The sequence below is a fragment of the Ochotona curzoniae genome, unplaced genomic scaffold (assembly GCF_017591425.1).
Source record: "Ochotona curzoniae isolate NIBS_2020 unplaced genomic scaffold, NIBS_Ocur_1.0 contig_3622, whole genome shotgun sequence".
NCBI lineage: Eukaryota > Metazoa > Chordata > Mammalia > Lagomorpha > Ochotonidae > Ochotona > Ochotona curzoniae.
This window is the reverse complement of record NW_024465926.1, coordinates 9,035,689-9,062,460: the sequence shown is the minus strand read 5'-3', so window position 1 is coordinate 9,062,460 and position 26,772 is coordinate 9,035,689. Positions and strand designations below refer to the sequence as shown.

Here is a 26,772-nt window from a genome sequence, read left to right as displayed (position 1 = left end):
AATGCAGAGAAACAGGAGTGGTTGAGGGGATGCTGGTTGGGGGGGCAGGAAGGGGTGGGTCCCTGCCAAGTACCTCCAGTCACAGGGTGGCACTCAGGGCATTGTGCCACACCTGATGACTGCCCTGCCTTCCTCCCACCCTCCTCCCTGGTATTCAATAGGTCCTGTGGGTCATAGGCTGTAGCCTTGAGGACCACCTGCGCACAGTGCAAAAGGTAGCAGGGAATGAGGGAGTCTTTGCTGCCAGCAACCCCACCACGTGGAGCTGGTAGTGGAGTGCCCAAGTAGGCTCAAGGTTAAATCAAATTGCCAAGAGGTAGAGGCAGCAGGAAATGGAATGTGCTGGGAAAATCACAGAGTCCCAGCCAGCCCTGACATCATATGGGGTGAGGCCTGGGAGAACAGGCTGGCACAGAGCTAAAACCCTCACTTCCCTGTGGCAGGGCACTGGCCTCTATGGGACCTGCCCTCTGCGATGAAGAGGAATCAGGGGGCTGGTGGCCACTGATGGGCCCTTGGAAGTTGGACCTTGGCAAGAGGCAATGGGACTGTGCTGAAGACTCACTTGTGGTTTTGTATTTCTAAGGTTTATTTATTTTTGAAAGTCAGAATTACAGAAGCAATGGGCTGGTGCTGTAGTGCAGTAGACTAAGCTTCTACTTGTGGCACCTAAATCCCATATGGGTAACGGCTCATGTCCCGGCTGTTCCACTTCTGATCCAGCTCACTGTTTATTGCCTGGAAAAGCAGCAGAGGATGGCTCAAGTATTTGGATCCTTGCACCCATGTGGGAGACCTGGAAGAAGCTCCTGGTTCCTGGTTTCTGATTGGCTCAGCTCTGCTGCAGTCATTTGCAGAGTGAACCAGCAGATAGAAGACCTGTCTCTGTCACTCCTTATCTCTAGCTCTGTCATTAAAAATAAATTTTTTTAAGCAGCAAAAGGAGAGAGAGAAAGATGTAGAGAGAGAGATCGTCCAACCAGTAGTTTATTTCCCCAGATGGCAGTAATGGCCAGTGGTGTGCCAGGCTGAAGCCAGGAACTTCATCTGGATCTCGCACACATGGGCGGAGGGGCCCAAATATTTAGGCCACACTTTGCTGCTTTCCCAGATCATTGGTAGGGAGTTAGATTGAAAGTGGAGCAGCTGGGACATTAACTGGCATCAACATGGGATGCTGGCATCGCAAGCAGTGGCTTTACCCGCCACACCACAACACCAGCTTCCCAACTGGAGGGTTCTACTATCATGATTCTAATGTTTTGGTTTTCAAATGAACCAGATGGTGACAGGGACCAGGTTGGCTTTTTCTGAAGACAACAACAAACAAACAAAAAAAAGCCAAACTCATTATGTAACCAAATGCGAGGGGCTCTCATGATTCTACGATCCTATCTGTCCATCAAATACTAATCCCTTATTTTTTTGCTTTTAGCATCTTATGATTCCTTAAGGACAAAGAATGAATTTCTTTAGCATATCACACATTGCGACATCCTAAATATCTACATAAATGTCTTCCCTTTCCCCATGGTGGTCACTCAGCCATCAGAACGCCCCAGATTTGGGACAGGCATTTGATTCAACAATGAAGATGCTGCTTGGATACCTTCACTCCATACGGGGGTGACTGGATTTGAGTCCCGGCTCCATTCCCCCTACTAGCTGATGCACATCCTGGAAGTGGCAGATGACTCAAGCGGTTGCGCCTCTGCCATCCACGTGGGAGATCCAATGGAGTCCCAGGCTCTTGATTCCACCTGGCCCAGCCCTGGCTATTGCAGGCATTTGGAGAGTGAGTCAGCAAGTGGGAGCTCTCAGAGTATCCTGTCCCTGTGGGAGGGCTCATGTCTCATGGTCACCCCATGTCCTTTCTTTAGGGGGATTCCACTCTGGCCCTGTACCCTATACTCCACTCATGGCAACACCAGCTGCCTCTCTTTCTGCCCTTAGCAGGCAGGGGTGCTGTACTCAATGTGACTTACTGCTTTTGTTCATGCTACATTTTCCACACACCCCAGAGAAGCACACACAGCTCTCTGGGTCCTGGACAGTTGCTGGACACAGCAGAGGAGATGTCTACTGTTACCACTTAGCACTAGGTTTGCACCTTGTACTTCCCATACTTGGAAAACTGCCCCCTAGGCTCAGCTGTCTGTTGCCACACTTCAGGTATCAATCTTGGTTCTTCCCCCTCCAGGGTTATTTAAGCCCCCCCACATCCCTGTTCTTGCACAAACAGGGCTAGAAATACCCAGGGACAGCCTGTATGTCCACTCCTTGCTGTCTGCTTTTCCCACAACCCTTTGGTGACAAAGTGAACTCTCTAGGTCTACCTGCTGGCCCACATTCCTCTTCCACGGCAGGCAGAAGGGGGTCCATGCAAAACCCAGCAGGGCTGTACCACCTCCTAGGGAAGTTCCTATAGTTCTGTGTCTGGGAACCATATGGCTATTGACCCTTCTAACCAACACCCTAACAGCTCGCTCTCTCAACCTGTGGCTACCTGAAGTCCTTTTAACTGGTACAGTGCTGCTGGCAGAGGGCGGGGAGCTAGTATGGGCCAGGGAGTGACCAGGAGCCATCTGGAAAGCTGTCAACGAGGCCTGGGATGCTCTGGGTATAGGGATGAGTGAGAGGGAAGTGAGCAGTGGGCAATGGGGATGACCCTAGGAATGGGCTCACAGAGGAGTGTCTTCCCGGCAGGGTCAGTGGCCTTGGCCCCATCCGTTTCCCTAATCTTCCCTCCTGCAGTAGGCTCTCATACACGACACAGTTACATGTTCCCACCGAGTGGCAGGGAGCATGGGCTCAGCCATCTCTGGGACAGCTGTCTCTCCAGCCCCCACCCAGGAGACCATTCCCAGCTGTGCTCACTGCTCGCTGGCACTGCACAGACACCGCTGAGGGTGCACTTGGCAATAACCTCTGCCTCCCCTGAAGCCACAGCACCTCACCTGTCCCTGTGCATCCGATCCTCCCATGCCCCTGGATGCACCCCAGTTCTTCCCTCTCAGGAAAGGAACACTTCACACAGCCCTTCTCAAACGTCTCTCTGGGTGAGATGGAGATGGAGGTGATGCTGTCTCGAAGGCTTGGTCCTGTTCTTCTTCCCCTAACCATTCTAGCAAAAGAGCCCTTCTTTTCCCTGCTGCATGAAAATCACATTTACCAAGTACGCAAAGACCCCATGGCCTCCATTGCTACTTAGGTTTTCTTGCCTTTAAAAAAGATATTTATTTTATTTTTTTAATTGGAAAGTCAGATATACAGAGAGGAGGAGGGACAGAGGATTTTCTGTCCGTTGTTTCACTCCCCAAGTGGCCACAAAAGCTAGAGCTGAGTCAATCTAAAGCCAGGAGCCAGGAACGTCTTCCGGGTCTCCTACATGGGGTGCAGGGTCCTAAGGCTTTGAGGCCTCCTCAACTGCTTTTCCAGGACACGAGAAGGGAGCTGGACAGGAAGTGGGGCTGCTGGGACATGAACTGGTACCCATATGGGATCCTGGCATGTGCAAGGCGAGGATTTCAGCTGCTAGGCCACCGTGCTTTCTTGCCTTTGCTGGTGAATGTTGGGGTAATTCTTGTTCATCCAGTGGTGTGACAGGTGCCATCGGGGCAGGGACTTCACGAGTCACTGTCTCCTGTTTCTGCAGGTGTCGCAGGTGCGCCCTGAGAAACGTCAGCGACTCCCTCCACAGTTCCTGGGTACACCAAGTTGGAATGCTGGGCCTTTACAGGACGGCCAGTGTGCCCTAGCACTTGTGCCACACAAGTAGGCACAAGTCTGGCTGCTGGGGCTGGAGCTCTGAGGTGCTACTTGGCTGCTGCCTCCTTGCAAATGCTCAGGCCCCACCCATCCAGTGGAGTGGGAAGGCACAGGCTTGTCTGACAGAAGTGGCCTGGGACATGGACTGTGCCATGTTGGAATGCCAGCCTGGGCTGGCTAGGGCAGTGTCCAGATAAAAGGGTCCAAACTCCAATCGAGTTCATGTCATAGCTTCTCTGTGGCCTTTGGCCCAGGATATAGGCCAGGCTCATGCACAACTACTATAAGTATGTGAGGCTGTTAGGAGAGGGGCAGCATTTTATTTTGCCAAATAGACGTTAAGAAGTGACTGCCCATGACACATGATTGAGAGGAAATTTTAATGCTTGATATGTAGGAAACCTGTGCTTTCATCAAAAAGAAAAAAAAAGATAGCTCTTCCCAAGAAAGGACAGTTAACAACTGTATGTGAGGATCAGAAGGATTCTGGTGGGCTGGAGCTGTGGCATAGTAGCTTAAGCCTCTGCCGGTAACATTGGCATCCCATATGGGTGCTGGTTGGTGTCCCAGCTGTTCCATTTCTGATTTAGCTCTCTATTCATGACCTGAGAAGGCAGCATAGTTGGCTCAAGTGTTGGAGCCTCCTGTACCCACATGGGAGACCTGGAAGAAGCTCCTGGCTCCTGGCTCCTGGCTTTGGCCCGGGCCTATTCTGGCCCTTGCAACCATCTGGAGAGTTAGTCAGTGGATGAAAGAGCTCTGTCTCTTTAACTCTTTCAAATAAAAATGCGTTTATCTTAAACAAAAATAAATAAAAAAGGATTTTGTTTCAAAATACAAACACAGAAAATTACAAAGTAATTCATGTCCTAGTTTTTTTTTAATTTTTTTTACTTTTATTGGAAAGGTAGATAATAGAGAGGAGCAGAGACAGAGAGGAAAATCTTCCATCTGTTGATTCACTCCCCAAGCAGCTGCAATAGCAGGAGTTGTGCCAATCTGAAGCCAGGAGCCAGGATCTTCTTCCGGGTCTCCCACATAGGTGTAGTGTCCCAAGGCTTTGGGCTGTCCTCAACTGCTTTCCCAGGATACAAGCAGAGCTGGATGGGAAGTAGGGCTGCTGAGATTAGAACCAGTGCCCATATGAGAACCCGGCACGTGTAAGGTGAAGACTTTAGCCGCTAGGCTACCATGTTGGGCCCTCATGTCCTACTTCTAAGATTTTAAGTGAAACATGACTGAAAGTCATGAAGAGAAGGTCGGACCTGGAACAGCAGTTGGAAGGATTTTTGTTGTTTCACGCAGTTGGGAATATTTAGAATCAAGCAGGGCAAGGGGAGGAGCTCCATCGCAGACTCTGACTCTCTCCTGAGATCGGTGTGGAGGGCATCTATGTCCACAGTCTGCTCCCCACACTCCCTCAGCCCAGCTGTGAGGGACTCTGAGTCAGGGAACAGCACTGGCTGTGGGACAAGCACTGAGGGGCACTGCCTGTGAGGACGAGGAAGGAAGGACCAGAAAAAAGTGGACTAGATGTCCTCCCCTTCCGTTGTCCTCCTCCGTCCCTCGGCTGACCCAGCTTAATCATGCTTCAAGGTTCTTGGGGCAACCGCAGAGAAACGCCACGAGTGATATGCTTTTGATAAATAAAGCCCAGGCTGTCCTCGGCTGCAAGGTACTTTTGGCGTGGCGTCATGACACCGTACCCCTCCCTGGCAGGAGCCAGGTTGTTGCCCGGAGATTGGACACACTTCCCAGGAGGGAGGCAGGAGACTCCTGGCGTCGTCCCGTAGCTGGATGACCTTCAGGTACTGCACCAAATGTCCTACAGTCCGTCTTCCCCATGGGCTCGTGTCACGTCCACCCTGAGCTGCCAGCAGGTCGAAACCCTCCAGTGCCTTCCCACCCAGGCAGCTGCTGCTGGAGCCGCTGCTCCGACGCCACCCGGGCTGATCCAGTCCTCGCTTTCCACTCACCCAGGCCCCAGTGTTTATTTTATGGCTTGAGCCAGGCTCACCCTCAAATTCCAGTGGCCAGCACCATCTGTGAATCACAAGTGTATAAAGGTCACTCATTTGAGGGGAGTAGGGGACAACCCCAACATGAAAGGCTTTGGAAATAAGTTTCTTGGAAACTTCCATGATGCATTATTTAAAAGACTCTCCTGATTCTGGAAGGCAGCCAGGGAGTGTTAAAAACCAGAAAGCATCTCACAGTGAAGAACAGGAGTGCGTGGCTCCATTGGATGGGACACGTCAGTGATGGGAAAGGGAAGTGAGTGATTTTATAGTCAGACATACACCGTGCGTGCTGGGCTGTGGGTACGGCGGGGGTGGGGGGTGAGGAAAGCACTTTGACCCTTTGGGTCCTGCCAGCTACAGTCTGAGGCCGCGGGAGAGCAGCCTGCCAGGTGGCAGGCCAATCTCCACTTCTCCCAACATGAGGCCAGGTTCTAACTGGCCACAAAGGCCCTTCCTCTGATAGCAGTGGTCCTGCTCTCACCACTCTTTTTTCTGGGTCCTCTCTTTCTCTATCAAGGTCATCCCCAAATGCACAAAGCACCCAGCAGTTGTTCCCTGCCAGCTCCCAGGGCAAGCAGCGCTGGACGGGGGGCAGCCTGGTTGGGGGAAAAGCCAGAGCATCAGCCACTTGGGGACACAGGCCATGGCACCAGGGATGTGATCTCCAGCTCCTCACAGATGCAGAAGCTGAGAGGACCAGACAAGAGGCCACTTCCGGCGCTGTCCCCCATTGCCCCTCTCAGAGCAACCACTGTGATGCCCCCCAAGTCCCTGGACACTATCTCTGGCTCAGACCCAAGCCCTGTCCTCCCTGAAGAGGCTCTGCTGGGAGGGGCGCCTGGCTGGCTGGGTGGGTGAGTGGGTGGGGGGAGCTGGAGAAGAACAACAGCAAGCCTGCGCCCTGCACGGCCCAGAGCACTCAAAGGAAGCAGTGTGCGCCGCGGCCGCGGGGGTGGGGGCCGCAGAAAGGAATGCTGTTCGCCAAAGCCGGGCTGCGCCCCAGGGACACACAGATGGCCCTTTATCCCTCAGCTGGGGGTGCTGCGCCTGAAAATCCTTTCTCTCAAACGACGTGGTGTCCTGGGCCCAGTGTCCCAGCGGCTCCACCCCACTGCACGGAGGCGTGGAGGAGGCCGGCCTCCAGGTGGGGAGGGGACAAGCTGAGAGGAAGAAGGGGCTGGGGCATCTGTGAGTCCTTCTCCCCCACCCCCACAATCTGGCCTCCCGACACAGGCTCTTGGGACCGGCCACTTTGGGGAGTTCTGGCTTCAATGAAAGCAGCGGGAGGGTCTGGTTCCCATCCCCAGTCAGCCACCCTTGGTCTGGGTCTCCATCAGAAGCCACGCTCAGCAGGTGCTGAGTTCTAGCCACAGAGTGAGCAGGTCTTGGGGAGCCACATAGGGTAAGCAACAAGCCACAGGTTTCACCCTGTCCTGATCTATCCGCTTCATGCCCTGCCTAAAGTCACAGCAAGGTGATTAGTCACTATCCCGTATTTGCATAAGGAAGAAGATAAAACAAGTAAGAAAAACTTGAGCCTTCAGCGTGGGACCAACTTCTGCTCTACAGCCCAGCCCAGCCTCTTAGGCCCCTGCTTGCAGCTTCTGGGGAACTTGCAAACCTTGTTCTCACAAAACGAGGCCCCTTTCATGCCATGGCCAACAACTTTGTCATCAGAAGCAGAAGTCAGCACAAGTGACCACTCTCAGACTGTGGTTTTTCTGCACTAAATGACAGGGGCACATGTTTGGTGCAATGGGGAATGACCAATTTCCATCCTGGAGTGGCCTGTTGAAGTCCTTGGTTCCTCCACTTTCAACCCAGCTTCCTGCTAATGTGTACCCCGGGAGGCAGTCATGTGACAGCTCGAGGACTTAGGGCCTACTCTCTACACCAGATGGCCCAGTTGTGGCATTTGAGTGAAAAAAGTCTTGGGAGATCTTTTTCCCTTCCTTTTCTCAGCCTCAGCCATTCTCTTTGCAAATACAGTGAAAAATAACAAACAAAATACCAAATCACCACTTGGCACTCACCAGAGCACCCCCACCACCTGTCAGGCCAGCACCTAGACCCTCTGCCTGGCATGGTCACCCAGATGGCTCCTCTGTGCTCTGGCCTTGAGCCTCAGAGGACAGCAGCATTTACAGGGGTGCCGTGAGCCACGTGGACGTGTCGAGTTGTCTAGCGAATGCCTGATGTGGGGATTTGTGTGGGACTAAGGGGAGAGGTGCACTGGAGTCCAGGGACTGTGACATGACCTGGACTTGGCCATGTGCACAGGGAAGGTCTCTGAGGTTCACCTTCAGGTCCTTCCTACCAAACCCTTGCCTCTGGCTGCAGGGGCAGGATGGGAGGGAGAGCAGCTGCTCACAGGACAGAGGGCCTCAGAGGTGTCCTTTTGTAGATTGGCCAAGGCCACTAGACTGCAGGTTGTAAGACTCAGATCTAGGTGCTCTGGGTGCTAACAGGTTGTGTGTGGCACACTCAGGCCATCTCAACAATTTATCCCCTTATCAATCAACTTGTAAGGTACAACAAGATTCTTTTTTATCATGCAATACCCCTAATCGGCATTGGGTCAGCTTCTCTGTACTTCTGTTTTGCTATTTTTTTAAAAAAAGATTTATTTAATTTTTATTGGAAAGGCGGATATACAGAGAGGAGAGACAGAGAGGAAGATCTTCCGTCCAATGAATGATTCACTCCCCAAGTGAGTGCAATGGCCGATGCTATGCCGATCCGAAGCCAGGAGCCTCTTCCAGGTCTCCTGCGCGGGTACAGGGTCCCAAAGCTTTGGGCTGTCCTCGACTGCTTTCCCGGGCCACAGGCAGGGAACTGGATGGGAAGCGGGGCTGTCGGGATTAGAACTGGCGCCCATATGGGATCCTGGGCATGCAAGGCAAGGACCTTAACCACTTGCGCCATAGCGCCAGGCCCTGTTTTGCTATTTTTAAGGGGACTTTAAAACAAACAAACAAAAAGATTTATTTATTTATTTGAAAGGCAGAGTTACACAGAGAGAAATCTCTTTCACTGATTCACTCCCCAAATGGCTGCAATGGCTGGGGTGGGACCATGCGGAAGCTGGGAACTTCTTCCAGGTGTCCTGTGTGCATACAGGGGCCCAAGCACTTGGGTCATCCTTTATCACCTTCCCAGGTGCACTAACAGAGAGCTGGATCAGAAGGAGAACAGCTGGGACTTGACCCACATCACAGGCAGCAGTTCAACCAAGTACTCCACAATGCTGGCTATTTCACTGCTATTTATTTATTTATATTAATTGGAAAGGCATATATATAGAGAGGAGGAGAGACAGGAAGATCTTTCGTCCGATGGTTCACTCCCCAAGTGGCCACAATGGCTAGAGCTGAGTCAATCTGAAGCCAGGAGCCAGGAATGTCTTCTGGGTCTCCCACGTGGGATGCAGGGTCCCAAGGCTTTGGGCTGTGCTCGACTGCTTTCCCAGGCCACAGGCAGGGAGCTGGATGAGAAGCAGGGTCTCTGGGATTAGAACTGGTGTCCATACGGGATCTCAGAGTGTTCAGGGCAAGGACTTTAACCACTAAGTTATTGCGCCAGGCCCTATTTCACTGCTTTTTAAAGAAGAAATAAAAACCAGTGGCTTGCTATAGTAATATCACAGATCTAGAAATTATATCCTTAAATTTGTCTTTTATCATCTAGTAATTTAAGAAAATTTAAAATACGTGAAATGATTGCCTCTGTTTACACAGCAGCAAATGATGACACTGCCCACCCCCCCAAAAAAAGTCTGAATTCGTTTGTAAAAAACAAGAAAATCCTGGGGCTGACTACTGAACTACCTCCCTGCCTGTGACCTGGGAAAGCAGTACAGGATGGCCTAAAGCCTTGGAACCCTACACCCACATGGGAGACCAGGAGGAAGCTCCTGGCTACTGGCTGTAGATTGGCTTAGCTCTGGTCATTGTGGTCTTTCGGGGAGTGAACCAGCAGATGGAAGATTTTTTCTTTATCTCTCCTTCTCTCCATAAATCTGATTTGTTTTTCCAATAAAAATAAACATACATACACACATGCACACAAAATCTAAAACAACAACATCCAAGAACCTGCCTTTATACCTACTACTCCTTTTTATTGATTCAGTCACATCTTTCCCTGCTCAGCCAGGCAATCTTGTCCTCCTAATCACTGAGAATATTTAAGCTGACATGTCTCAGTTGGCATGGTTAGTTCTAGAACACAAGTCTGTAGGATTTAGGCTCATGTCCTCTTTTCCATTCTCATGGAACCCAGTGCATGTTTTCGAAATCAGCTAGGTGTGCAGGGTGATCTCTAGAACTGTGAGGCCTGGTGACGCCTGGTGGACCCTGGCCTATGCTCCAGGTGAAGCGCCAGGTTGCACTCTTATGTGGCATTGCAATGATACTTCGTCCCATGGTATGGCTTCCTTGAACAACCCCAGGGAGGTCAGTACCTGCTGATGTGACCCCAAATGTGGGATACCACTGCATACTCATGGTCAGGTGGACAGGGCAAGCAGCAGTCATCTGTGCCCGAGCCTGGGACACTATCCCAGAGCCCGATGGGCAGAGCCGAGGGCCACTGTCTCCAAAAGAAAGGCCTGTGGTTCTGAGCTATACCCTTCCTGCTCTGCACACACCTCTGCAAGGTTTACCAAAGGCATCGTCAGGTTCATCTGCTGAATGGACACGGGGAATATGGCTAGTGTGATGGAGGAAATTTTATTTTGAGAACCTCTTTTAGCTAGTGGCCCCCATATTAGGCAGCCTGGCTCTGGACTCATTCAATACTAACTGAAACCTTGACATGGTTGTTCGCTTTGCATTTCTGATTTACTATGGCCCTGGCAAATGAACTTATATTGCTCCATCCCAAACCTGGGTCCTCACACCAGCACGAATCACTTCCAGAAACCAAACTGTCCAGTTGTTCAAGTCGATAGCTCCTTTCCCATCAACTCCTCCTTCCCTTCTGTGCTGGCATCAGCAAGGTCTAGAACCTGTGTGCAAGCCTATTCCAGATTCAGTCCAACCTCACAAGCCCTCAATGTGAACCTCCCCACCCTGCTTCCACTTTTGACTCCTCTAGTTGACCCTCTACAAGGCAGTTGAACTATCTAATGAAATGCAGACTAACTTCTTCAGTCTCCTGCTTAAAACCCTGCAGTGGCTGCCCACTGTTCTCAGAACAGATTAAATCCTTGATAATGAACCAGGGCTCCCACACACAAGGGTTCCTGTTCTCTTCCTACTGTTCCAAAAAATCCACTGCTCGTCACATAGAAGCTGGAGCTGGAAGGACTCGTGAGCTCATCCCTATTTGGGTTTGATTCACTTGCTCCTCTGTATAGATCTCACAGGCCCTCAAGGTTGTTATATGCAGTCTGGGTCCAAGTGGTAGGGAATATAAACCATGCCTCAGGGCCAGCTTCACTCATGATCCAGCTTCCTGCTGATATACAAGTGAAAGCAGCAGAAGATGATGGCCCAAGTTCTTGTGTCCCTGCCACCCACCAGGGTGACCTGGATGGAGTGGCAACAGGTGGGCTTTAGATTAGTGAGCCCGCCCACACACACACACACACACACACACCAATCCTCAGCCAAGCCATTTGCTGGGAGATGGAGGATGCTGATCCTTCCATAACTTCATGAGCTCTGCCCACTTGGCCACTTTCATGACCTCTGGCTTTCCCTAGTCCATGTCCTCTGTCCTTAACTCTCTAGGACAGCAAGTAGCAACTGAATCACGTGGTTAAGCAATGCAGGTGTCTGGGGTCTTGCCTCCAGAGGTCTGACAGATGGTTGCGGAGTGGATGGGGATGTTTTGAGAAAATACGCATATATCATCACTGTACATGCGCCTTTAGTTACAGGTGGTTCTTTTCCACTCCAGAGAGGTATCACACTTTTCCTGTGAGTCTTCAACAATGGAAGCTGTGCTGTGGTGGGTCAGAATCCTTCTTCTGCAACTGACAGGGCTCCCCAGTGAAGGCCTTCCCTGTAAGGGACTCGGAGGGGTGGGAATGGAAGTTTTTTTTTTTTTTTTTTTTTTTTAGTGATAACTGTCCTGGGAGTGGCTGAAAGTGTTCTTCCTAAGTCCATGTCTACCCAGAACCTGCAAACGTGACTTTCCTTGGGAACATGGTGCCTGAGGTCCTCTAGTTCAGCTGTAGTCACCCCTGGCCGGCAGGGGTTCTAACAGCTGCAAACTGGCATCCCCTCCACAACCTCTCCCCGCACTCCTTCCAAGCAAAAGGCCATCTGAGGATGCAGAGAATGACAGGGAAGAATGTGGGAGGCAGAGGCTGGAGCGTTATGTTTGTGAACCAGGGAGTGGGGTCGGGGGCTAGCCCCCTCAAAAAGAGGCAGAGCCAGAGCCCTACAGCAGCCCCTTGAAAGTGACCAATCCTGTCATCTCAACGTCACACTTCTGACCTCCAGGCTGGGAAGGGGATGGGTTCCTGCCCTTTTTGAGCCACTTGCTGTGTTAATGCTTTGTGACTACTAAGAAAAAAAAAAAATCTCTGGGAAACAGTCCTTGATTAAAGCACGCGTTCGTGTGTACTCACTCTGCTTATCCTGGAAGAGCAAACCCAGGAGTGTTTTTCCACAAAGTAACTGTCTCCTCTCCCACCCCACTCCCCTTGCACCCCATTCGTTGGGAACTATTTCAGTCAGCAAGGCTGAAAGGGTCTCACCAAGAACCCTTCATTGTTTTCGGCCCAGATTTCACCACCCCAGGGCTGCTGTTTCTTATCAAAAGCAAACTTTCAAAGGTCCGCGCTACGAGTGACTATGAAACCGGTGTCACACATATCTGGCTCCTTTCCTACTTCCGCTGGGCATGATTTTCACACGGCTTAAAAACAAAAAGTACTGATCTCAGTATAGCTTGACACATTTTGACAGTTACACGCTTCCTTGTACCAATGACCCAATCCAGACACAGACCAGTTCCCTCACCCCGCAAAGTTCCACACATCTGTTTTTATTTATCTTTTATATATGTATATTTGAGAGACAGAGCTAGACAGAGGGAGAGAAAGCACTCCCACCTGCTGGTTCGCTCCCCATAGGCCTGTAGGAGCCTCACCCATGGGTGACAGCGATATATTACTTGAGCCATGGCCTGCTGCCTCCCTCCCAGGGTGTCTGTCAGCAGGGAGCTGAGCGTCACGAACGGAGTTGGGGTTCCACCCAGCCTGCCCCAACCTGCAGCTTAACCACTACACCAAGAGGCTGGCCCGCAACCATTGTTAAATAAGTTCCGCATGTAGCTCTGATGACAGGGAAGGGGTGGAGGTGGGACATGAGAAGTGGGAGGCTCACAGCCCTTCCCAACTAGCAGCGGGCCTGCACAAGCAGACAGGGCGACTCCCCAGCTTTCCTGACCATTGCCCCCCCCCACACACACACATAGTACTTGACCTCTACACCTCACTTCCAACCTCAAGCACTGGGCACAGAGCAGGAAGGGCACCCGGGGCTCACCCCAAACTTGACTCCCTAGGACCAATGGCTTCCATCTGCTGCTTCTACACCCTTCCCCATCCCTGCAGTCCCTGGCTGGAATCCCTGCCAATATGACTGCGTGGTCAGACTTGCACACACTTTGGTTATCTGGTCCCCATGGGCTTGCAGACTAGGGTTCACCATCAGTGAGGCTCCCCTGACCTCCTCACTGCTCTGCCCCCACAACATCAGGCCCTAGGGCAGGCAGTACCTGCCTCTGAAAGCACAAAAGTGCAGGGTCCCAAGGCTTTGTGCCGTCCTCGACTGCTTTCCCAGGCCACAAGCAAAGGCTACTGCACCAGGCCTGAGGATTATTTCTAAGAATAAATGGTTTCTTTTATTATATGGAAAAGAAAAGGAGGGAAGTACTAATGTAGATGATGGAAAATAAGCTAGCATTTATCATATGTAAGGAGTGATTATAAATCAACAAGAAAAGACTAGCCACAAGAAAGATGGACACCAAACATGAAAAAGCAACTTAACAAAAACATGCAGATTAAAATATGAAAGGGGCTGGTATGGTGGCACAACAGACTAAATACTCCTCCTATAGTGCCAGCATCTTGAATGGGTGCTGGTGTGAGTCCCCGCTGTTCCACTTTGTATCTAGCTCCCTGCTTATGGCCTGGGAAGGCAGTGAGGAACAGCTGAAGTGTTTGGGCTCCTGTACCCATGTAGGAGACCTGGAAGAAGCTCCCAGCTCCTGACTTTGGATTGGCTCAACTCAGGGCATTGCAGTCATCTGGGGAATGAAACAGTGGATGGAAGAGTCCTTTATCTCTCCTTCTCTCTGTAAATCTGCTTTTCCAATAAAAATACATAAATCTTAAAAAAAAACATGAAAAGACAATGTTATCTCTTGCTTTATATAAATACAAATTTAAACACAGACCAACTGTTTTCATTTACAAAATGATAAGTACTGATAACAGTGCTCATGAAGGTATGTTGAGGCAGGTGTGTTCACATGTTGGAGAGAATTTAAACTGGTACAATTTAGAAGGCAATTTGGCAATCATTGTGAATATAAAATATATGTTATTTTGGTTCAGAAACCCAAAGCTAAGACTCTCTACATTACAGATGTATTCACACACGTATGCAAAATGAGTGTGTAAGAGGCTTATTACGGTATTGATGGTACATAAACACCAACAGGAGTGGCTGCTGTTTAACAGAATGAAGTGTACCTCCATTACTGATTTGGAAGATGTATAGAATAGGTCCTGAGTGTGCAGACAAAAAAGCAGTAAGTTCCCCAGCAGGGTGAACCACAGGATTCTTTTATATGAGAACTAACAAGAGAAGAACATGTATGTGTGCCCAGGAATAGAATATTTCCACAAGGTTGCACAGGGGTGTGCTGATGGTCTTTATATATCCGGGGACTGGGATGGGAGGGACACTCCTTTTCTGCACTCTTCATCTAGATTTTTGTAAATTGTGTTCATTCACATGCCATTACTATGATGGAGGAAATAAAGGAAGGCCTGTAGTGTAACCTATTTTTATTTTTTATTTATTTATGGGTCTGGTGCTAAATTTGTGAGCTCAGTGGCTAAATCCTCATTCCAGCATCTGCAGGGATCCCATATAGGTACTGTATCTTATCCTGGCTGCCTTGGGACCCTGCATCTGTGTGGGAGACCTGGAAGAAACTCCTGGCTCCTGGCTTGGGATAGGCTTAGCTCTGGCAATTGTGGCCACTTAGGGAGTGAACCAGTAGCTGGAAGATTTTTCTTTCTGTTTTCCCTTCTCTCTGTAAATCTATGTTTCCAATAAAAATAAATAAATCTTAAAAAAAAATTTCATTTGTGAGGGAGAAAGAGACAGCTCCCATCTGCTGGTTCAGTCCCTAAATGGCTGCAGCAACAAGGAGGGCTGGAGCCAGAAGCTCAATCCAGGTGTCCACATGGTGGCAGAGACTTGAGGACTAGAGCGTACACCTGCTGCCTCCTGGGAGTTGCCTTGGAAGGAGGTTTGAGCCAGGAGACAGAGTCTGGAAGCCAACTCAGGCACTGTGATGTGGGACTGGGGTGCCTCAACTGCCAGGCCAAATGTCCCTCATGCCCTTCTGCTCCAAGTTGAATTTTATCAACTATGCCATCCATTCTTTTGGACAAAACACACTGCTGATGCGATAAGCACGCAGTGCCTATCTCCACTGAAATGCCCGTACTGGGTGCAGATCAATGTCAAGTGCAATGAGTCTCTTGTTCAGGGTGGACTGGAAAGAGCCCAGTACCAAGGTCCTTCCCAGCTGCTGGCGTCTGGAATAATCCAGGGGAGGCTGCCTCAAGGTCAGAGAGCCTCGGGTACGTGCAAGAGCTCACCGGAGACAGAGTCACCCAGGCTTGGTACCGAAGGTCATGTCTCTCCCTGGTCCTTGGTGCTGCCTGCCCCCACCCCCTCCCCGGCGCCACCTGGCAACTCATCCCTTGACCACACTCCAGATCCTGGAACATTTAACCTGGGGCAGGCCCAGAGAATGTGGCAACCAGCACCTCCAGGATTCATGTCTCTCTCTCTAGGGAATTCCATGTCTGACATGTATGTCTCACATGTATGTGTGTGTGTTGTGTGTGTCCCTCATATGTTCCCCTCCTGCCTCCCTCTGAGCCCATTCAGTGGTCCTGGTGGGCTAAGCCTCACAGAGAGTACCCAGCAGCAACCACAGTTGGCAATGGTGCCACTTAGGCTCACTATGGTGCAGGACTGACAGCATCTGAGCCACAGACTAGACTGACTGTGGGGCCCTGATGGGACATTTCCCATTGTCCTGTCCAGAAGGTGGGGACAGCAGATGTGGCAGCTACCCGCCAGCATGCCCTGATGGCTCTCCCAGTCTGCTGCAGCCCCACGGTAGGTTTTAGAGGAAGTCTACAATGTCATCTGGATGAAGCGGCTAAGCATCTTGGCATAGTGGCTGCCTTCCTAACTCACACAATAAAATTTCTTTGGCCTCACTGCATGAATGCTGCCTAAATGAAAGATTCCAGGGGACTCCCCTCCTGACAGCCCGCTACAATGCCTGTAGTGCCAGGAGAGGCTTCCAAAGCCAACGCCTTGCCCCGTCTCACACTCTGACCTCCAGCCCCTCACCCTGTGCAAGGGCAGCTGCTAGGAGGCCTGAGCGTTCAACCTACTGATTAATCAGTAACCGGGCCTCTGGGGAATGAGTCACGTGTCCCGGGAAAGAGCGACTGCTCCCCTTTGGAAATCTCCCTCACCCCGGGAACACACATCTCCACACATCAGCCTAGAAGGCAAAGCACATTTACCAGACAGCAGAGGCCAGTATTAGGCCAGTTCCAGGGGCAAGAGGGACCAAAGTTGCATGTCACCCCTCCCAGCTCAGAAAGAAATGCATTTCCTCTCTCTTGGCAGAATCCCATCTCTAAGATTCCTCTGCCCTGGGTGGGCAGTGGAAATGCTTGGCACCTGCGGCTTCCTACATGCATCCCTCCTACTTCAAAACATCCAGATGGAAACCTTTATGACAATTCCTTTGAAACATACAAACTGCTAGGCAAGGTTCACTGTTCGTCCTACCACATTATCCAAGTGTTCTTTATCGGAGTCCCTGAAGATTCAGGTGGCAAAGGGCAGTAACCACCATCTTCACGTGCAAATAAATACTCCTGAGTCAGTGGATCATTCATGCAAGTCTAGTCCCTGCTTCCGCATCAACCACCTCCCCACCAGCTCAGTCCACCCAGGCGACAGGAGGGTGGTTATCATCTGACAACACATGACGCTTATACAACGCCAAGGCAGACTGAAAATCCACACAAAAAGCACAGATTTTGTGACAGCCATGCTGTGACAGAGAGCTGACTGGCTCACAATGCCATTTGCCAAATCCAGAACCGGCAGAGTAGACACTGAAAGGTGACCTGTACAGAGTGGGGCCTTCTCCAGGGACCAGCCTGTGGATCCCAGGACCTGGAGGACCCCTCGGCCCTTAAGCATGTTTGTTCGAATAACCCTATTTACACACAGCTGTAGCAGAGACCTGCATGAGCACAAAAACAACGCCACTTTAGGTTTAAAAATTGAAGTCCAAATACAATCTTCATTTTGAAGAATCATTTTCTAAAAAGAGCTAATTATCTAGCCCTCTGTCCCATTTTCTACAAAATTTTGATCTTCGTGCACATTAGACATACTGCACAAATAAATTTCTAGTCTAGGATCCACAAGGCTTTCTACTTAGGGGCAAGGAATGACAGAAAGTGTTTCTTATAGCACCCTGACTCCAGCCAAACATCATCTTTTTGTGAAGATTTATTTTTTTGAAAGGTAGATTTATAGAAATATAGAGCAGGAGATAAAAAAAGAAAGATCTTCATTCTGCTGGTCCACTTCCCGAATGGCTGCAATGGCTGGAACAGATATGATCTGAAGCCAGGAATCTCTTCTGGGTCTCCCTTGCAGGTGCAGGGTTCCAAGGTATTTGTCCATTCTCTGCTGCTTTCCAGGTCACAAGTAGGGAACTGAATGAGAAGGGAACAGCTAGGGCATGAATCCGCATCCACATGAGATACTAGTGCTTGAAGGTGAAAGATTAGTCTGTTGATCCACAGCACCAGTCCCAACCTAAGCTCTTAACTTGGTATATCAGAGATACAGCCCAGTATTCAGCGAAGCTGGGGCCACAGGAGGTCATAGGAGTTCTGCCAAGGACATGGCTACCTCATTTCTCCATATAGTATCATCTCTAGGGATAGGCTCCTGGACTGGTTTTAAAAACATGAGGGCTCATGTCTGACGTAGTGGCTCAATTGGCTAATCCTCCCCCTTCAAATACTGGGATCCCATATGGGCATTGGTTTACGTCCCGGCTGCTCCACTTCCAGTTCAGCTGCATGCTTGTGGCTTTGACAGCAGTAGTGGAGGATGGCCCAAAGCACTGGGACCCTGCATCTGTGTGGGAGACCTGGAAGAGGCTCCTGCCTCCAGATGGGATCAGCTCTGGCCATTACAGTCATTTGGGGAATGAACTAGAAGATAGAAAGTTTTTCCCTCTCTATTTCTCCTTCTCTCTGTGAATCTGCTTTCCAATAAAAATAAATAAATCTTAAAAGGAAAAAAAAGGGGTGGGGCTTTGAGGTACATCAGTAAATGGTGCCCTGTTGCACAGACTTTATCCTGCTAGGAGACCTGAACTATACTCCAAAAGACTGCAGCAGCCACTGGTTTGGGTATCTGAGAAGGTTCTGGAATTACACCCCTGAGCATACTGAGGGATGATCTTATAAGGGCTTGGGGCCTTAAGGGAGAAATTCCAACAGGAGGACTCTGATCCCTAGGAAAGGGCTGGAAGGAGCAGGCTCAGCCCTTTGGCCTTTCTGCTCTGTGAGGACACACATGCGGGTATCCTCCTGGAAGCAGAGAACAGCCCTCGGCAGACAGCAAATCAGAACCTATGCTCTCCAGCCTCCAAACTTGAGGAAAGAAATTTGCTTATAAATTTGAAAAGAAAAAAAGTGTAGAGATGCTTATGAACACCGAAGTGGGTTACTGGCATTTAGAAGTCAATCTAAATGCAGCTATTCCAAGAGACTCCATTTTTCATAAGGGAATCTGAACATCATGTAAAGCTGAGAGCGTCCAACTGGGCACAGGAGCAGGGAGAGTACTAGAATTCCACCTCCTCTTCATTTTAAAGGTGTAATTATAATGACTATACCTTGAACCCAGCACGGTAGCCTAGTGGCTAAAATCCTTGCCTTGCACGTGCCGGGAGCCCATATGGATGCTGGTTCGTATCCTGGCAGGCCCCGCTTCCCATTCAACTTCCTGTTTCTGGCCTGGGAAAGCAGTGGAGGATGGCCCAAAGCCTTGGGACCCTGCACCTGTGTGGGAGACCTGGAAGAAGCTCCTGGCTCCTGGATTAGGATTGGCTCAGCTCCAGCCATTGCAGTCATTTGGGGAGTGAAATCAGTGGAGTCAATCAGTGGACAGAAGATCTTTCTGTTTCTCTCCCTCTCTGTATATCTGGCTTTCCAACAACAACAACAACAAAAAATCTTAAAAAATGACTACACCTTGGCAAACATGAACCAAGTTTGGTATAGACTGAACAATTCACTCTCATTGCAAGGACTTGTGTCAGGGGGCATTCTGGACTCCTGGCCTTGCTAGAACAGATCTGAAACCTGTACTATAGTTAAAAGATAGGCTTATCTGGAACTGATATTTAAGTACCCTATGATAGACTGTCAAAGTGAAGTCACCTTTGGGGATGACACTGGTCGCAATGCTAAGTTTCCTCAGCGCTGCCAAGCTGGTAAGTCTCCAGTAAGTCTCCAGTGCCACAGCTCTGTCACAGGTGACAGAGAGGTGTGTTCAGAGTCTGCCAACCGCCTGGGGTGAGCACCAGGCTGAGGAGACAGAGAACTCCCGTTCTGTAACTATACCCTGTAGGGAAATGTGCAGGAATAGGTACCACAGTCACTGGGACTTGAAACCCAGGTGAGCTGGGGCGAGCCAGCAGCCATACTGCTCTCAGCAACGTGGGCGCTTAGCTGAGGTTTTCTGTGGTTAACTTCACTTCTAACCCTCGCACGGCCTCATGAGACAGGCAGCAGCAGCAGCAGCAGCAGCAGCAGCAGCAGCAGCCTAGTATGGAAGTTTTGTCAGACTCTGGCTGCGAAGGCCTGAAGGAATGAGTGAGACACACCTGGTAGCCTCCATCACTTCCATCAACTCCCAATCCTTTTAGGTAACAGAGGAAATGGGAGAGACTCCCTCCAGCCCTGCCATTTTAATTCTTGAAATATCCTGCATAAGCTAATATTGCCACTTTCCCTTTCTAGCATGGTGCTTAACCCAAGTTTTCAATTGTGCAAATATTTCAAAGTTGTATCTCAAGGTTACCAAACGAGGTGTGTTTATTGCTCAATTTGTCTGTATGGGTATCCTCTGGGTAGGATGACAAGGCAGAATGGGTTAAATTGGGTTCCCAAGTGCATTATCCAAATGCTTATCAGTTCCTGTTGTCATGCACAGTGCTAGCACTATGTCCTAGAGACACCCAGATGAGTCACACCGTTCTAGTCCTTCAGGAGAAGACAACTTAGTAGGCAAGATAAGACATGGAGTGACTACACATCAAATAAGGAAGAATGTTATAAATGCTGTCAAGAGGGTACAGGTGCAGTGCTGTCTGAATCTAAGAGAAGGTAAAGCACAGCTCCGGATGAGGTGGTATGGAAAGTCTGCTGCAAAAGAGGGCGAAGGAGAAGCAACTGAGCTGGACTTACAGGATCAGGCGAGAGGGAGTCACTGACGAATGAGCAGCGCGGCCACAACCTAGCCAAGTTCTCTTTCGAAAGGTTCTGCAGGGCTGTGGCGGAAGTAGGCTTGAGGTTGGGAAATTATTCTGGAAGGAAGAGGAAGGAGTCATAGGCTCCTTCCCCCACCCCTGCTTCCGCCGGCCCCTCCCCACTTAACTTTACATTTCCTCCTCAGCCACCTATAGATTTGCTGGGATAGAGCAGGCAATCGAGAAAGTTGCTGTTAAGTGTCGGGGAAGACACTGATGATTTCCTAGAAAATTCTGAGTGAACATTGCTGTCTGGTAGAGTGGCTGATGGTGTTCATCTGAAGCCGAAAGGTGTGGCACAGTGGCCACTCTGGGAGGAGGTGCAAGCCCACCACAGGTGCTAGAAGCATTCCACATGGTGCTCTGGGCAATAGGGCATTCGACTTCTGTCCCTCCTCCAACACCTGCAATCTGTGTCTACACTACCTTCTGTGTCCAGTGGGATCTGGAGTGGGGAAGATCATCCAAGAGGGCCCCATGTCATCACAAGTGTCCTGACATATGGAAGAGGGAAGCAGGGCATTGGAGAATGCAGCAACGGAGGCAGTGCCAGGTGATGAGATGGCTGGCCAGAGGCCAGGAACCAAGGCAAGCAGGAGACTTCACCAGAATGCAAGAGGGTAGACCCTCCCTGCATCTCCCACCCCCACCCCGACCAAGCTTCCAGAAGGAACCTGCCTTGCTGGTTTATTTTTGCCTTCTGACCTCAAAAATGTAAGGGAGCACACCTGTGCTGTTTTAAGTCATCCAGTTTCTACTGAATCATTACAGAACCAATAGAAAGGGAACTCAGGTGGGAAACCAACAGGGCATAGCTTCTAAGCAGGCAGGTGGAGAGAGACAGAGCATCAAGGATGGGGCAAGGATCAACTGGGTGGGAGCTGCATCCAGTCAGGTAAGGCAAGGTGAGATATGACCACCAGGTTGAGGGAGGCGAAGGTCCTGGTGACGCTGGCAAGGGCCATTCTACAGAGGAACAGGGTGCTTGTCACCTGTATGTCTGAATAAATGAAAACCACATAAGGACTACTGATGTGTGTGTGCTGGGAGACAAGATGGGAGGGTAGTGGATGCTGCAGAGGCATCAGTTTGGCCATCCCCAGGGTCTATTTCTGGGGACGACTACTCTCACATGTTCCTACAATTCCTGTTTTGCTTTGCTCCCCTGCCCAAAGAAATTTTAATTTTTAACTTCCTCTTGCCCCCAGTTCTGAGTCACAAAGCCTCTCCACAGGCTGATTTCTGTGTGACACCACAGAACCCATGTTTACTGCAGAGAGCACATGGAAGCATGGTGACCTGGTCCTGAGTGCTCTACCAATGGGTTCTGGCTCATCCTAAGCGGACAGTGGATTTATTGGGCAGGCAGCAGGCCAGAGCGAGGAGGTTCCTGGCAGGTGAGGCAGGAGGGTGACTGCTGATTGGCCAGGCAGGTCCCACTGGGAAGCCTTCATGCTCTTCAGTTAGTCCCCTCTTTGCAATGGGCTGGATGAGCAAGCTGGCCAAGTATCAGCTTTTGTCTCAGCTTTTGAACCATCTCAGCTCAGATGGCTTCTAAGTGGAGCTGTGTGAGAGGCATTACAAGGGGCCTCAGGTATGACTCCCTGCCCAAAGCCTAAGATCTCCCTGTCATCCGCCCCAGTGAATTGTTCAGGTCCTGAAACTCCAGCCAAATCCTAAAGCCTGGCGGGGGGCAGGGAGGAGGGCTGTGAGTAACTGAACCTGTGTACTTCCCAGCTCAGAGAGATGTGCTTGCAGGGACTGGGATGTAGCACTCTGACCTTTCAGCAACTGGGGCTGGGAGGCTTGCCTTTCTGCAGATAACTGCTAGGCTAGCATGACCAAATGTGCGCCCCTGTATGAATTCTCAGGTCTGTGTGCATGAAGTGGGATAATGTGAGGCCCTTCCATAGCTACCGTGTGCAGGGCAGATTTGGGGTTAGTCCAGAAGCTGTGGCATTCTCGTGGAATGTGCACACATTTTCTTCTTTTTTTGTCAGTCCAAGGAAATGGCCCAGAGAACACAGGGATTTAGGAGCCTGGTGTGTGTCTCAAAGTGTGGTCTGCACGGCACTGGGGGTGTCTACATTGCCGACACTGTGCACGGCATGAGCATGTCTTCCTTCAACATGTCTGGGCTTAACGTGCATGTGTATCTGGTGATTTCTGGAAGCAGGACTTTAGTGGCTAAGGTGTCTGTCTCCCCATGCCCAAGTGTTTGGGCTCAACACACTGTCTGGCTCCTGACTCCAGCTTTCCACCAGTGCACACCCTGGGAGGCAATGATGACAGCTCAAGTGGCTGTGGCTGTAGGAGACCCAGATCGAGCTTGTGGCCTCTGGGTTTCAAACACAGCCTAACACAGGCCCTTGGGGAGTGAACCAGCAGATGGGAGCTTTCTCTGAAAAAAAGAGAAAAAAAACTCAACACCCACCAATGATGTCACTGGTATTATCATCTAGGATGAGTAAATGATAAAAAAGTGAGTCAATCTAAAGGTAAGTATTAAGGATAATGATTCAAGAGGTATGCCAATTCAGAGAGAACTGCTATAGTGACTCATCCATAACCAAAGCCTGGAAAATACAGTAGCACAGCCTGCAAGGAGTTGAGGCCCCAAACCCTTTTCTGGCTTCTTTTATAGAAAGGGCCAGTTGCAATTCACATGAGCTTTGTGCACAGCAGCTGTGTGTGCTGCAGTTGGAAGAACATCCCTCTTACCTGAGCTAGCAAGAAGAGGGCCCAGCGTTAGTCATGACACCTTCACCTGTTCAAGGTGGGCAGCTCAATTTCTCTAAAGTCAAGGCCATGGTCCCAGCTGCTTATGTCTCATCTCTCGAACAGTATTTGACTCAAGGAAGCTGCACTAGTGCATGTGTCTGTGAGTGTGAATGTGCATGTGTGTACCTGGTGTGTGTGTGTGTGTGTGTGTGTGTGTTTGTGTGTGTGTGTGTGTGTGTGTGTGTGTGTGTGTGTGTGTGGCAGAAAAACAAATGGGACCAAGAGCACAGGTGGTCCCAGCCAGTGACGAAGCTAAGGAAGAAGATCCCCTAGGAGAGGCACCATTCGGGAATGAGTCCCTGGCCACAGAGCTGGCTCCTGGCCCTTCCTGATGCTACTGTCACTGCAGGAGGTACCTTGATCTCAGTGACTATGGGTAGCCCTGATCCACAGAAGGAAAGAGGTGGAGAAGGTGGCGTGGGGATGCTAGAAAGCCTGTCCTTTATCCAGCCATCTCTGAAAGCACATCCAACCCTAGCTCTCTCCCCCAGTTTAAAGATAATCCCGTTCTAGTTCCTGAGTTGAGATCTGTAGACAGAAGCTAACGGGTACCTGAAGTGTATGGCTTACGTGGTTACTGCTCAGGTTTGGCCCCATGGGCTTACATGGGTGTTATGTGCAGTCTTTTCCCACCTCCTTGGGTTGTGGCTGAGCAGTCAGAATCCTTGCAGTACAAACCCCTATTGGGACTCCTGGGGTAATGGGTACTCTTTGCAGGAGGAGGAAGCACTTGCAAACTTGGCATGCCTTCTGGATCTGTTGTGAGGACGAGGTAAGGCAAAAGAAAGCTGGGCCAAAGCAAACCCTGGTGCCAGGCGGTTGGCGGAGGTGGAGCCCTGGAGGGGGCAGCTGGCCAGGGTGATTCTCAGGATGGTTCTGGGATGACAGGCCACAGCCCACAGTTCCTGACTGTAGGACATGATTGCGACGCATGGCCAGCACCAAGAGCTATCACAGGCCTGGCAGTAATGGTTTCTCTTTCTCTCTCTCTGTACTTGTCTGATACCAGTGGCCAAATCTTCCACATATTCAGCATGACCTGACATTGGCTCCCGCAGCAGGGTATGCCACCCATGAAACCTCCCAAGACCATGTCCTCAGTCACAGCAGCCTCACCGCCGCCCACACTGGTGTCTTGGTCAGTCTCCTCCATCCCTTTGAAGCACTGCAGTCAGGACACTCTAAGATGCAATTCTGACCACACCTTGTCCCTGCGTAAATCCCTTCCCTGCCTGCTCAAAGTCAGTCTCACGATCATGTCCCTGCAGGAGCCAGCCCCCACTGACCTCCTTCCACCTGCCTTGCCTTGCCCACCCACCCACCCACTGCTCATCACTGAGGTTTGATTTCTGTCCAGTGATTGTGCAGCTGAGTCCTTCAGAGCCTTTGCACATGCTGTTCCCTCAAGCAGGAACATACTTCCCATCATGCTTTGACTGGTCTAGCCCTGTCCATCAACCAGCTCTCAGTCTAAGCGCCGTTCTCTGGAGAAGCCGCCCCTCCAGGTGCACAGGCCGCTAGATAGCACTGTGTGGCACATCGACTGTCATGTGACCAGCTTGGAGCACCAGAAGGACAGGAGCCATATTCATGTTGTTCACCGGTGCCTGCTTGTGCCCAGCGCAGGGCTGTTGATCCATATATAGCCCAGCGAATGACCAACATGACAAGAAGAGTCAGGCAGAACTGACCCACAGAGGAATCCCAAGGGGAACAGAGAGCAAGCGGGAGGACCTGCCAACTGAAGGTCTAACAGCACCTGCTGAGTCCAGCCATGAGCTGGGAGAAGTCACGTTTGGAGGCTCCCTGCTGTCACCAGTTCCACAGGGGAGTCTGGGGTTCACACAGAGTGAGCTGGCCTGGGGGCCTGAGTCTCCCTGGGCCCATCTCCCTCATCTGAGAGATCCTTGGGAGAGAAGGCAGCCTTCATTTTGCCTTTTCCACCGACCACACTGATCAACTGTCTGTTGGGCACATCCGTTTCCACATCCTAGAGCAGGTAACAAACTCCACCCAGGACCCCCAAGACAAGGCCGGGACCTCTCCGTCCAGGCACTGAATGAAGCCCTGGTACAAGTCAGCGCCACATCAGGAAATCCAAGCTCTTTGAGGGACTTTCTGAACCGTGGCCCTTGGAAGTGGAAGCTAGGTGGGATGGGGAGACCAAAGGACAGATGAGCCTCTTAACTTATCACTCCAACAGGAATGAAGGAACAGTTGTGAAAAGGGAGAGGCAGATAATGGAAGAGGAAGGAAAGCCCCGGCTTTGTAGGGGCTCTGGAGCCGGTACTGGGGTCCCACGCCATGGGAAGGCAGGGGGCTGGCGTTAGCAACGACTTGGAAGGAGGCGGGAGGACTAGCAGACAGACGCATGAGGGCCAGGGAGACGGCTGGGCGAGCTGGAGGGTGCAGAGAGGAAGGGGCCCGTGACCTGTTCCCTGGAGACAAGAAGCAGGAACGTTGCGAGGGGAGGACAGAGGGTTGGCACCTTGGGTCCTCGCCTGGGACGTGATGGGGGAAGGGAGCTCGGGTGGGTGTGACCCCAGCCGGCTGTTACCTGCGGGTCCCCGCGCAGCTCGCCCACGTAGTACTGCTCCAGCCAGCGGCGCGCGTTGTCAGAGTGCTTGTGCGGGGGTCCGTCCAGATCTGCGCTGATGTCCTGGCCCGCCCGCGCCCGCAGCAGCTGCTCGCCCCCCGGGTGGTGCCGCGCGAAGCCAGTGAGGTCGTAGAGGCGGACCCCGAGGCGGACCCAACAGGCGCCGGCCGCCAGGCGCCGCTGGACCTCGGCGGGCGAGAAGGAGGCGGCTGGGGGCGGAGCGGGGGCCATGGTGGGAGACCGGAGCTCGCTGCTCGAAGCCCGGGCGTCTGCTCGGCGGCCGCCCAGCGCGCCTCTAACATCCCGAGGCTCGGGCCGTCGCAACGGGCCGGCCGCCACCGCACCTGCTCATTTGCATGGTGCGTTCCCATTGGCCGCTCGGCGGGACGCGGCCAGGGCTCCTCCCTCTGTCCATCGGCCGGCAGGAAGGCCCCGCGGACCCGAGTGGGGGCGGGCCGGGCGCCGACGCTGCCCGCCAGGTGGCCCGGGGCAGGTAGAGGGCGTGCCAGCCAGGTGTGTCACTTAGCGGGAGGAGAGCGAACGGATGCAGGCGGAGCAAGTCTCCCGTCACAGGTGGCGGACTGGACGGACGTCCTTGGTGAACGTCAGTCCGCTGTAGCTTCAAGTAAGAAAGAACAGTGTTGGGTTCAAGAGAGGGAGAGGCGGAACGAGGACCTAGGATGAAGCGAGTGAGGGATTTAGCCTCCCGAGCAAGCTTTAAACGCTCTCCACATTCAGCAGTCACGGTAT

The 26,772-nt window shown here is 51.2% G+C and overlaps 1 protein-coding gene across 1 annotated transcript in view; it reads right to left on the bottom strand.

Moving 5' to 3' along the window:
• The window catches only part of FA2H (fatty acid 2-hydroxylase), a 45,812-nt gene extending 19,499 nt beyond the window's left edge, over positions 1 to 26,313 (bottom strand). Inside the window, exon 1 of the mRNA XM_040982370.1 lies at positions 25,984 to 26,313. Coding sequence (XP_040838304.1) covers positions 25,984 to 26,253 — 270 coding nt within the window. The 5' untranslated portion in view covers positions 26,254 to 26,313. The remainder of the gene's footprint in view (positions 1 to 25,983) is intronic.
• Positions 26,314 to 26,772: the final 459 nt, after the last annotated feature.